General features: G+C 34.5%; 2 protein-coding genes and 1 long non-coding RNA gene across 5 annotated transcripts; all 3 read left to right on the top strand.

Moving 5' to 3' along the window:
* The first annotated feature begins 363 nt into the window (after nt 1–363).
* LOC127164460 (hemagglutinin/amebocyte aggregation factor-like) lies at nt 364–1,850 on the top strand. Its single transcript, XM_051108425.1, has 5 exons — nt 364–441; nt 922–994; nt 1,195–1,383; nt 1,472–1,627; nt 1,757–1,850. The coding sequence occupies exons 1-5, from the start codon at nt 384–386 to the stop codon at nt 1,800–1,802; spliced, it is 522 nt and encodes a 173-aa protein (XP_050964382.1). The 5' UTR covers nt 364–383; the 3' UTR covers nt 1,803–1,850.
* A 2,554-nt stretch (nt 1,851–4,404) lies between these two features.
* On the top strand, nt 4,405–5,718 carry LOC127164404 (hemagglutinin/amebocyte aggregation factor-like). Of its 3 annotated transcripts, none has more exons than XM_051108348.1 (5): nt 4,405–4,550; nt 4,742–4,814; nt 4,994–5,182; nt 5,277–5,426; nt 5,568–5,715. In XM_051108348.1, the coding sequence occupies exons 1-5, from the start codon at nt 4,496–4,498 to the stop codon at nt 5,584–5,586; spliced, it is 486 nt and encodes a 161-aa protein (XP_050964305.1). In that variant the 5' UTR covers nt 4,405–4,495; the 3' UTR covers nt 5,587–5,715. The 3 variants fall into 3 exon arrangements, with proteins under 3 accessions (XP_050964305.1, XP_050964307.1, XP_050964306.1); XM_051108349.1 differs by having other exon boundaries at nt 4,436–4,550; nt 4,709–4,814; nt 5,568–5,718; XM_051108350.1 differs by lacking the exon at nt 4,994–5,182 and having other exon boundaries at nt 5,238–5,426; nt 5,568–5,717.
* Nucleotides 5,719–6,883: 1,165 nt separating this feature from the next.
* Nucleotides 6,884–8,564, top strand: LOC127164379 (uncharacterized). Its single transcript, XR_007827635.1, has 3 exons — nt 6,884–7,103; nt 7,338–7,626; nt 7,775–8,564. It is a non-coding gene; the product is annotated as an uncharacterized LOC127164379 (long non-coding RNA).
* Nucleotides 8,565–10,918: the final 2,354 nt, after the last annotated feature.

The following is a 10,918-nucleotide window of genomic DNA, read 5'->3' as shown; positions in this document are numbered from 1 at the left end:
ATTTTACCTTTTAAATACAACACCGATATAACTACATATGCATACTACATATACATGTCGATGTATTTTATAAATAATGTAAATACATTCTTATTCTTTATGTTTGAAACTGATCTGTGTCATTTATTCTAGGACTGTACTGCATGTGCTGAATGCATGTTCATGTATGTGCTCATAGCTGTGGTTTTATCTAAGGGCGAAGTCTTGTGCAGGTCCTGATGGAGTCAGACTTGTGATTGGCTGCTGCTCTATATGGATGTGTGGTTTTCACACACACTCGTGATTGGACGATCCTGAAATCAGCCATGTAAAAAGGATATAAAAGAATGTGCACAAAATGGACACTATCAACACTGTTGTGTTGTGATCTCTGATCACAAAACATGATGAGGAGAGTTGCTATTTTTCTGCTACTGAATGGACTGCTGGCCATTGGACAAGGTGGGTGACTTTGCTAAATGAGTGTTAGTGTTTATACTAATCCTTTTTCTCAAATATTTATGTGTATGTGAGTGATTGTGATCTGCTTAATTCTGCAGTATTTCTTTTGTGTTATTTAATATTTGTGACCCAGGACCACAAAACGAGTTATATATCTGTAGCAACAGCCAACAATACATTGTATGGGTCAAAATTATGCTTAATTTTTTATTAGTAATATGCATTGCTAAGAACTTTATTTAGGTCATTTTAAAGGTGATTTTTTTGCACCCTCAATTCCAGATTTTCAAATAGTTGCATCTCAGCCAAATATTGTCCTATCCTAACAAACCATACATCAATAGAAAGCATATCAGATGATGTATAAATCTCAATTTCAAGAAATGGACCCTTATGACTGGTTTTGTGGACCATGGTCACATTTGTATTTTTTCCAAGCTGATATTGTTTTTTTTTTTTTTTTTTTAACTCTATTTGTAGGCTGGCACAACAACTTTGATGAGCCTCTGAGTTTTAAATGTCTTGCAGGGCAGTCAATATCCTCCATCAGGAGGTGATTATACCTTTTTAAGTTTCATTGCATTACTAAACATTATTATTAGGGCATAAAAACAAGTTTTGCCAACTACAAATTCCATAAATTCAGAAAATCATCAACCTTTACATTTTCAATATGAATAATTTTGCAATTATAATTACTGTGATTTTGCAATCAAAAGAAGTTTTTTTTCTCTATTCCAAATGTAACCAAAGCGAACACAGCAACTATCATGAGGACCGGCATTGGGATTTAAGCTGTAAACGGACTAACAAGCCGAATGCAGAGTGTCACCAGTCAGCTTACGTCAATGACTTTGACAAAGCCTTCACATTTGAGTGTCCAGAAAATTATGCGATTGCAGGAATGAGCAGCTACCACAGCAACTACCATGAGGACAGACGGTGAGCTCTGATGATTGACTGACTCTCACGATTAAACTTTGATTCATTTGAGCTACACCATGTGAACCAATACCATGTTTTCACACAGCTGGCAGTTTTACTGTTGTAAAGTGGTGTGCGCTTCTGGGGACAGAGCCTGTCAATGGACAACATATGTGAACACCTTTGATGAGTACTTCCACTGGAATGTGCCTCCTCACAGCGTTCTGGTTGGTGCTGAAAGCTACCATCAAAATTATCAAGAGTGGGTATCATTTCTTTAGTTACAATTATGCTATTTGTAAGAATTAATAAGTGAAACTATTTTAAGTCAAACATGTCAGACCGTGTGCTCTGTCACTCACTAATGTCACACTTGTTTTACATCTTTCAGAGACCGACGCTGGAGGTACAAGTACTGTGTCAAACCATGTCTGTAAGACTCTATGATCTCTCAAGGTTTAATGAACCTCTGAAATAAAAGCAAGATAAAGACAAAAACTGTTAATAATTTGGGTTGTGTGTGAGTGTGGCAACAAAATCTCATGATAATTTATATGTATTTTACATTAAATGTGTTCTTAACAATTTTACAGGCACACACTGACATATTTACAGCATCTAAATGTACAAATACTCACGCATTTTCTGCATTTAAATTTATAATGCTGACTCATTGAAGTCAAGTAAAAATGAATCCTTATGAATACTGAAATTGCGGCATTAATTTTTATTATTACTGTTGTTTTTAGTTGTCATATTAATGACCTTATGTTTTCAATTGCATTATTAAATTGTTTACTTGTTTACTTTATATGAAATTATAACATTCCGTCCTGTTCTGTGTGATTTCTGCTGGCAGCTCGTTTCCAAAAATAGGCCTACATAATGTTAAAGACCACTACATTTCAAACCCTTAAAATGAAAAACATTTCTGCAATTATTTAACTTTTACTTGTCATGTAATGTTTACTTTGTTTGCCACGGACCACAAAAGGTGTTTTGCCTGACATGCTTTGACTAACAATAGAACCGTAAAATACACCAAAAAGATACGTAAATATTTTGTGTTTTTTTTAGCTAAAAATATGTAGAGATTTGTACGTTTTAATTGTTGAAATACGTCTAAGTTGTACATTTTGGCATCAGTAAAAATGTACAAAAATGTACGTTTTGTGCTTGTAAATGTTATGTAATAATACCTGGATATAAACAATGAGACCAGGCTGGAGTGTGTACATGTTTGAAACTGGGTTAAATCTTAGCAGTACTTTGAAACTTTCAGTAACATGATCCTTGATAAGACAATGTGGAGCAGTTTTACTGAAAGCTGCCTAATCAATCTCTCTAAATAAATCACAAATGTGCCAAAACATCACAATGTTTACATCCACCAAAATAAGTATTTTACAATATTTAAATTCACTCTCCACAATTTACAGCACAATAGGGATAAAAACGGCACACAGATACTATGTGGGTTTGCCAATAACTCATGCAACAACCCTGAAATGCTATTGTACCAGTAATACTGGAAATTTTGATGATAAAGAAATGGGTGTTTTTAAGTAAATGATAACACCAAATAATATTAATAATAATAATAAGCATTAATATTCTGGGTTTACTGCATTCTTGATTTGCTTAATGTAAAACATCCAATTTTATCTATCTATAATATGTATTCATATCTTTAAAAATGACAGATGTATTTATTGAGAAGACAATCTGTCTCAAATTGTTTTCTGCATGAGACCACTATTCTTCATGTTTATTTACTACATTTTTCATTATACTATACTTTATTATATTTTCAACATAATAATCAAAGTTGGTACATCAGAAAACATAAAAAGTGCTGTCATTATGAATTGAGCCTACTGTAGATTTACATATCAAAAACTGCACACTGAATGAAAGACATACTACCAGGTGCATCTGGGTAATATTATGTCCTTAAAAACTTTATTTATTTGCTCTTATTTTATCTTGCAGACAACCAAGTGAGTCAATGTCCCTCTGGTACCCCATATAAAAATTTATAGGAGTGCAAGTCAAGTCACATTATGACTGACATTATCAGATGGATTAGCAGATTACCGCCACTTTAAAACAAATATTTGTACCCTAAACCCTTACCTATGGAGTCGAGCTGCTTGTTTAGAGCAGTGTTTCCCAACTCTGTTCCTGGCAGCAAACAAACAACACACACTTTCGATCTCTTAATCAAACAGACTTTGATTCAACTCATAGACTCATTAGTAGAGACCTGAAACGGACGACAATGAACACACCCAGAACACATTGCTGTGCCTCCCAGAACTGGGTTCAGAACACTGGTTTAGAGCATCTGCTAACATTAGTGATGATATTTAGAGGTGAACAGGCGTGTCTTGACTCCCTGAGTTTAATACACAGAGATGCAAAGTCATGCAATGAAACAACTACAGATCAGAGAAAATGCTTTAGTAGGATTTTATGTAAAAGAGTAAGCTTCAAGTACACATTTCAATAAAATGTATATGATTTTATAATTTATAAGCATGCTCAGTGAGTCTGACTGGCTCTAGTTCGTCATACATAAAAACAGAGTCTTTGAAACAGGTTTTGAATAAAGAACTAGATGAAATTTTGCTCTGTCACAAACTGATAACACCAAAAAAAATTTAAACCATTACATAACGCATTTTATAATTAGCCTATCATAGCCTTGGTTGGAGTGGACCAAAAAGTGCCAACACAACCACTTTAACTGTTTAATTACTGAAGCAACTCAATATAACTTTATAGTAAGCTTCAAACACAACATTTTAAATTATTCTAGTTTTGCTTCATGTAAAACATTTCTGTGCCTTTATATCTTCAACAGATGACAGATATATTCAAGAAGACAAGCTATTTCACAAAGGCTGTGGTGTTCTGTAATCAAAGCGTGATTTTCAGGCTTACAATTGGTCGCTGATGGAGTCAGCCATGCAATTGGCTGCTGCTCTAGTAAGAAACGCGACTGTCAGACACGTACTAAGCATTCTAAAGAACGCACAGAGAACGAGCACTATCAACACTGTTCACACAACAACATCTAGGTAAACAGGACAAATCACGTACTTCGCATCCTTGAACAAAAGGCACCATGATGAGAGTTGCTCTATTTCTACTATTGACTGGGCTGTTCTCCAGTGGACAAGGTGAGTGAATATACCAAATAAATGTGTGTTAATGTTTTTAATTTTATACAGATCTACACCCTCAAATTTCTATATATAATCATTGAGAGATTGTGATATTGTAATGCTATATCTTTAGCATTTATTTTGTGTCATTTATTATTTTAAATATATTTTAGGCTAACATTGGTTTGGTATCTACCTCCACACAGGCTGGCAAAACAACTATGATGAACCTTTAAATTTCAAATTCCCTCCAGGTCAGTCTATATCTTACATAATGAGGTGAGTTTATAAAAAGGATTACCAAGACATAATTCAAAAATTATATGTTAGGGTTAGTTTTGCCATGGATAAAATATTTAAATGTTTATAAAAATGTAATTATAATTACTGTGATTTTGCAATTAAAGGATTTTAAAATTCATATATATTTGTTTAATTCTAAATGAACGTGAACAAAGCAAACATCACGATTTTTATGAGGACCGGCTATGGGCATTTAGCTGTAAACCCACCATAAACCCCAGTGGAGACTGTTTCTTTTCATCTTACATCAATAACTTTGACCAAGCGTTCAGCTTTGCGTGTCCACCCCACTATGCGATTGCAGGAATGAACAGCTACCACAGTATCTTTTATGAGGACAGACGGTGAGCTTGATCTCTGACAGTAAAAGGATGTTTGATAGATTCTGATGTTTGATAGATTCATCTGGGCTGATGTCGATACAGTATTTTCACACAGATGGCAGTTTTACTGCTGTAGAAGTTCATGCATATCTAACAACTGTCAGTGGACGTCACATGTGAACTGGTTTGATGAGACCTTCTTCTGGAATGTGCCTCACCACAATGTTCTGGTGGGTGCTGGAAGCTACCACCAAGATTTTTATGAGTGAGTGTGACTGCTTTCATTTTAGCAATACATAATCTCATGTTACTTTTAACAAATAACAAGAAACGCAATTTTAAATCAAACATGTCACAATGTGTGTTCTGTTGCTCGCTAATGTGGTGCTCCATTTTCCTCCTTTAGCAATCGACGATGGAGATAAAAGTACTGTGCCAAAAACTGTTGATACCAAGACTCAGTATTCTCTCACAGTTCAGTGAACCTTACAATTAAAGGGAATGGAAACATAAGATTGTGTTTGTGTGTTTGCATGCTTAATTGGTTTTCAACTTTTTAGTTGATTAGACAATGCAAAATAGCTTTACTAACAGTTGGGCTACCTAATCAGCCTCTCTAAAAATGCAAAATGTGCCAAAACTTAACAATGTTCACACCATAATATGTGTTTGACAATATTTTAAATGCATTCAAGAGTGTCCAGCACAATACGGGTGAAAAAGGTACACGGATTCTATGTGAGTTTGTCATTAACTCATACAACAAGACTGATGTGCTCTTGTAACAGTAATAATGGAAAGTGGGCATAAATGTGTCCACACAAGGCTAAAATACACACACACATCCAAAATCACTAAGGGTCAATATCAAAAAGCAGTTATCTAATATTAACAGCCGCATGGTCACACTTTCCTTTTACCAGTATGCTAAAACTTTCTTGAATTGACAGATTGTACATTAGGGTCAGCTTTGTCATGGAAGAATGCAATCAATTGTAACATTTGTGGAACAGCTGCCTATTTATTATTATTTTTTTTAAATCCTGAAAATTTGTTGAAATTTGACAATATCTACAATAGAAACTCAATATAATTTTACAATAAACAAGAATTTCAAATGTATGTGAACTAATGATTTAGGTGTACTGAAAAATTCAGCTACAGGTGTTTAAATATTTTATTTTGGGGGGTTTTCAAGTAACTCAAAAAATTATTGTACCAATTATTAATATTTATAATAACATTACATAGTACATAATATTTTAATAACCAAATATTAATGTTCTGAATATTTATATTTTAAATATTCTCATTTTGTTTCATAAAAACATCTAGTTTAAGTTTTCTATAGTATTGTGTATTTACATCGTCAAAAATTTGTATTTATCGAGAAAACATGCTGTTTAATGTTGTTTTTGTATCACATCAAAAGCATCAGCGATCTAGAGTCAGAGCACGATTTTCAAGCTTGTGATTGGTCGCTGATCAAAAAAGAAATGCGACTGACTCATGATTGGCTGCTGCAGGAGTCAAAATCTCGAAAGTCAAAACGGTTTGCTCAATAACAGCTCATGTAAACACGATGCATAACGTACTTTGTATCCTTTTTTTGGTTGTTGTTTTTGTATTTAGTTCCATCACATACAGGTACAAGGCAAAAAGTACAAGGCAAATATAAACTGTGCATCCTTGAACACATGACATCATGAGGACAATCGCTCTGTTTCTGCTCCTGACTGGGCTGTTCATCAGTGCAGTGGACAAGTTGAGTGACGTTACTAAACTGTTTAATACTGATTGTTTTCCTAAAATTTCCATATGCAGACCTATATTAATTGTGATATGCTAAACCTTTAGCATTTATTCTGAGTTATTTGATATCCGGCAACTGGTTTGATATACCTCAATGCTTTCAAAACCAGTCTATGTCCTCCATTGGCAGGTGAGTAGGGATACCTCGTATTAATAATTGTTAAGCTGTTTTAAACATTATTATTAAGGCATAAAACTTTCTTGAAATGACAAATTGTACATTAGGGTTAAGTTTGTCATGGATTAATGCAATCAACTGTAACTTTTAAATGTAAATATCAATAAACTTATAATTATTGTGATTATGCAATGTATTTTTAAAATTCATTCTTCTTCATTCCTAACTTGTTTAATGTAAATAAAGCTATCACAACAATTATCAAGAGGACCGACGCTGGAAATGCAGCTGTAAAACCACCTTCAGCCTGGGTACTGACTGTTTCTTGTCACTTTTTGTTAATGACTTTGACGAAACATTCAGCTCTGAGTGTCCGCACCATGGGATTGCAGGAAAGAGCAGCTACCGCTATAACTTGCATGCAAACAGAAATCGAGTTGACGCTTGATTGATTCTTATGCTTACTTTGATTCACTTTAACTTTAACTTTAGTTGGACTGTGCCTCCCCAAAGACTTCTGTTGGGCGCTGAAAGAGTGAGCAAAAATTGCTTTTATTTTATGAATGTATCATCTTACTCATTATGTTATTTCTAATACCTCATAAGTGAAGCTATTTCAAGTCAAACCTGTCGGCTGTGTGCTCTGCTGCTCACTAATGTCATACTTGTTTTACTTCTTTCAGAGCTCGACAATGGATCAAGTTGATACCAAGACTCAGTATTCTCTCACAGTTCAGTTGAAACTTAAATTTAAAAAGCAGAAACAGGATTGTGTTTGAGTGTTAAAAGCACTGGGCTAAAATCATTGGATTAAATCTTAACAGTACTTTTAAAAGTTCAATAATATGATCTTTGATCCATAAATGTGCTGAAATTTGACAATGTACTAATATTTAAAACCATTCCACAATTTCCAGCACAATGGGGGTGAAACAGTTGCACAGATTCCAGTAATAACAACAGTCTCATTGCAGTTCGTAACTCTTTTATACTTTAATCTAAATATTGTACATTAGGTAGTCTGTTGTTGACTCTCATTTATTCCGGTTCATTCTTTGACTCATCTACATCCTAATGTAGCATGTTATGCAATCAGAACTTACCTCATGAAATGGTTTCTCCAGTGGATCCAGAGAACTCAACAGGGATGGAAGATTGACAGGAGAGAGCATTAAGTGCTTTGTGTTCTGAAAAAGTTTCAATAAGACATAAATTGACAGAAGAAGAAAAAATACTCAAGCATTTTTACAATACACTGAAATAAAAGTTTATTAACATGACATATTAATATATACCTTGTGTTCAGGTTTATGTTAAAACCTGCATTAACTCATGAAGGAGAAATTAACTGTGTTTCAATAAAGATATTGCGTGTAAAATTGTAGTGCAGGTTTTTCGTTCATTGCTTTATTTTTATGCACATCAATATATAGCCAGTCCTGGTCCATATTACAGTACAGGCTATTGAAAAACATAAGCACTAGTTTCCCATATATGGAAATGTACTATTCGTAAGGGTATACACTAAATTAGTCTGTGTTTGTTTTTTTCACTTGACGCTAAACTTATAAATAATATAAGTTGTTGTCGCTTGAAAAAGTACGAAAAATTGCAAACTAAACTAAAAAACGACCGACTGACACGTCTGGGGAAATACTGCGTTTTTAAAAAGTGTTTTTATTTTCTTAGTTAATAGTATCTCATATTTAAGAAACATTTAATAAAACGAAGGAAAAAACATTTTTGTGGAAGTACAGAACGCGAGTGTTTACATATCCTCGCGTTACGACTGACATCTTTAGATTGACATTTAGGACCCCATTTAATTTCTGCAGTTCAAATAATCCGTTGACATCACTTTAAAACAAATATTTGTTTTCTAAATCCTTACCCATCTTTGGAGTGGTTCTGCTTTTTTTAGAGTAGCCTAAGTTTACGCTAGTAACGCTAGTCAAATATGTACAGGTGAGCGTAAATTATAATAACAAACGCGTCCACCACGTCACGCAGCAGTAGGTAGACGCGTCACGTGACGCAGCCTGTGCAGTTTAAGGCAAAATGTATAACAAGAACATTGTTGTTATTGATATATTAATAATAACATTAATAAGAGTTTGTGCCTTACAAGTACTAATTATGAACGAATGTATTAGCCTATTAATAATTAAATTTTAAAAACTTAAAATAACTGTTGCAAAATTGAAATGTTTTCCACAAATTCTGTACAAATTAGTAGGAAATGACTTTACAACTGCATGTATATTTAAATAAAAAAGCTACATTTCGTTCATAAGCTCATGCAAATGTTTTTAAACAATCCACAGATAGCTCATATTTTTTATAAACCCTTATAAACCCTGACAAAATGTAAAAAAATGGTTAAAAATTTTAACTGTGAATTTTAGATATGTGACCCTGGACCACAAAACCAGTCGTAAGGGTAAATTTTTGAAACTGATTTATACGTCATCTGAAAGCTTTCCATTGATGTATGGTTTGTTAGGATAGGACAATATTTGGCCAAGATACAACTATTTGAAAATCTGGAATAAGAAAAAAAAAAAATCTAAATATTGAGAAAATCACCTTTAAAGTTGTCCAAAGGAATTTCTTAGCAATGCATATTACTAATTAAAAATTAAGTTTTGATATCTTGGTAGGTATGGTAGGAAATGTACAAATATCTTCATAGAACATTTTTGGCATACAGTGTATTGTTGGCTATTGCTACAAATATATCACATATAGACTAAAAAAAAAAAAAAAAGTCAGAACAACTAATTGCTAACAGATAATTCCACCTTTGACCACAAAGCGGCAGTACAGACCACGTTTGAACTCAAACAAAGCAAGTCACATTACACGCTAGTGACCTAACTACTAAAACACTCCACAATCTACTGGAATCATTTTATCAGCTGCATTGTTGCAATTTGCATGTCCTCTTTGCCTTTTTCTTGGCTTTACTTTCTCATTCTTTTCTTTCTGTGCTCCCTGCTTTGAGTCTTTTCAGCTGACCTTGGATGGAACTTAATATTTAGCGTATGTAGGTCACATGAGTTGAGGAAACAAACTAACAAGCCCACTGTGTTATTGTGTCCAGTTGAGGAAGCAGGTTGCAGAATTGCTGCAGATGGTCTCCTTGATGTATGTCTAGCAGGTGGAGCGTGGGATAGACAGGGCCGGTTCATGGCCACTGTGTATCCGGCTGAAAAAGAGCTGATTTCCACATACACATTCACTAAGACTAAACGTTTGTCAGTGTGACCGGACACATTATGAACAGGAGCATCAGCTTTATTCCATTATTATTTATAGATTTTTTGCCCTATGAGGCAATTCTGGCCTTTTGTAACAAAATGTGTGGTTTTAATCACTGCATTTTCTGTCTACTGAGTGATTTTGTGCTAAATGAAATTCTGCTCCTTCAGTTTGGTTCCCATGTCTCTGCTTGTCTTTCACACGTCTCAGATATCAAGCTAAAAGTGAAACATCTCTCATTGTCAAGGTCTCTTGGGGGATGGGGGGAGGTGTTAGACAGAGAAAGAGGAGAGAAACCGAAAAATGAAGAGGAGAATAAAGGAATAGATGCCAGTGAGGGAGGGAGGACGGAAGGAGAGAGCGATAGAGAGAGAGGGAGTGTGTCCCTGCCACAACTCACGTAGACCCACAGCTGCAGAGCCTTTCTGATCCCAGTACCTCCCTTCGCCCCTCCGTCACACTCCCAGCGTTCAAAATGTGTGTGTGTGTGTGTGAGAGAGAGAGAGACAGAAAGTGGCCTTTTATTTGCAGATCAAGCTGTTTAAATAACCTGATTGTCTGGGTGG

This window comes from Labeo rohita, chromosome 4 (assembly GCF_022985175.1).
Source record: "Labeo rohita strain BAU-BD-2019 chromosome 4, IGBB_LRoh.1.0, whole genome shotgun sequence".
In the NCBI taxonomy this organism is placed as follows: Eukaryota; Metazoa; Chordata; class Actinopteri; order Cypriniformes; family Cyprinidae; genus Labeo; species Labeo rohita.
Note: the sequence above shows the minus strand (reverse complement) of the source record. Positions and strands in the feature narration are given on the sequence as shown.

Bases quoted from the DNA above. Each gene is read 5' to 3' on its own strand.
- LOC127164460 (XM_051108425.1), top strand. From the start codon at position 384: ATGATGAGGAGAGTTGCTATTTTTCTGCTACTGAATGGACTGCTGGCC. The intron at 442-921 runs GTGGGTGACTTT...CTCTATTTGTAG, and splicing joins ACTGCTGGCCATTGGACAAG to GCTGGCACAACAACTTTGAT. The intron at 1,628-1,756 runs GTGGGTATCATT...TACATCTTTCAG, and splicing joins TACCATCAAAATTATCAAGA to AGACCGACGCTGGAGGTACA.
- LOC127164404 (XM_051108348.1), top strand. From the start codon at position 4,496: ATGATGAGAGTTGCTCTATTTCTACTATTGACTGGGCTGTTCTCCAGT. The intron at 4,815-4,993 runs GTGAGTTTATAA...ACGTGAACAAAG, and splicing joins TCTATATCTTACATAATGAG to CAAACATCACGATTTTTATG. The intron at 5,183-5,276 runs GTGAGCTTGATC...ATTTTCACACAG, and splicing joins ATCTTTTATGAGGACAGACG to ATGGCAGTTTTACTGCTGTA.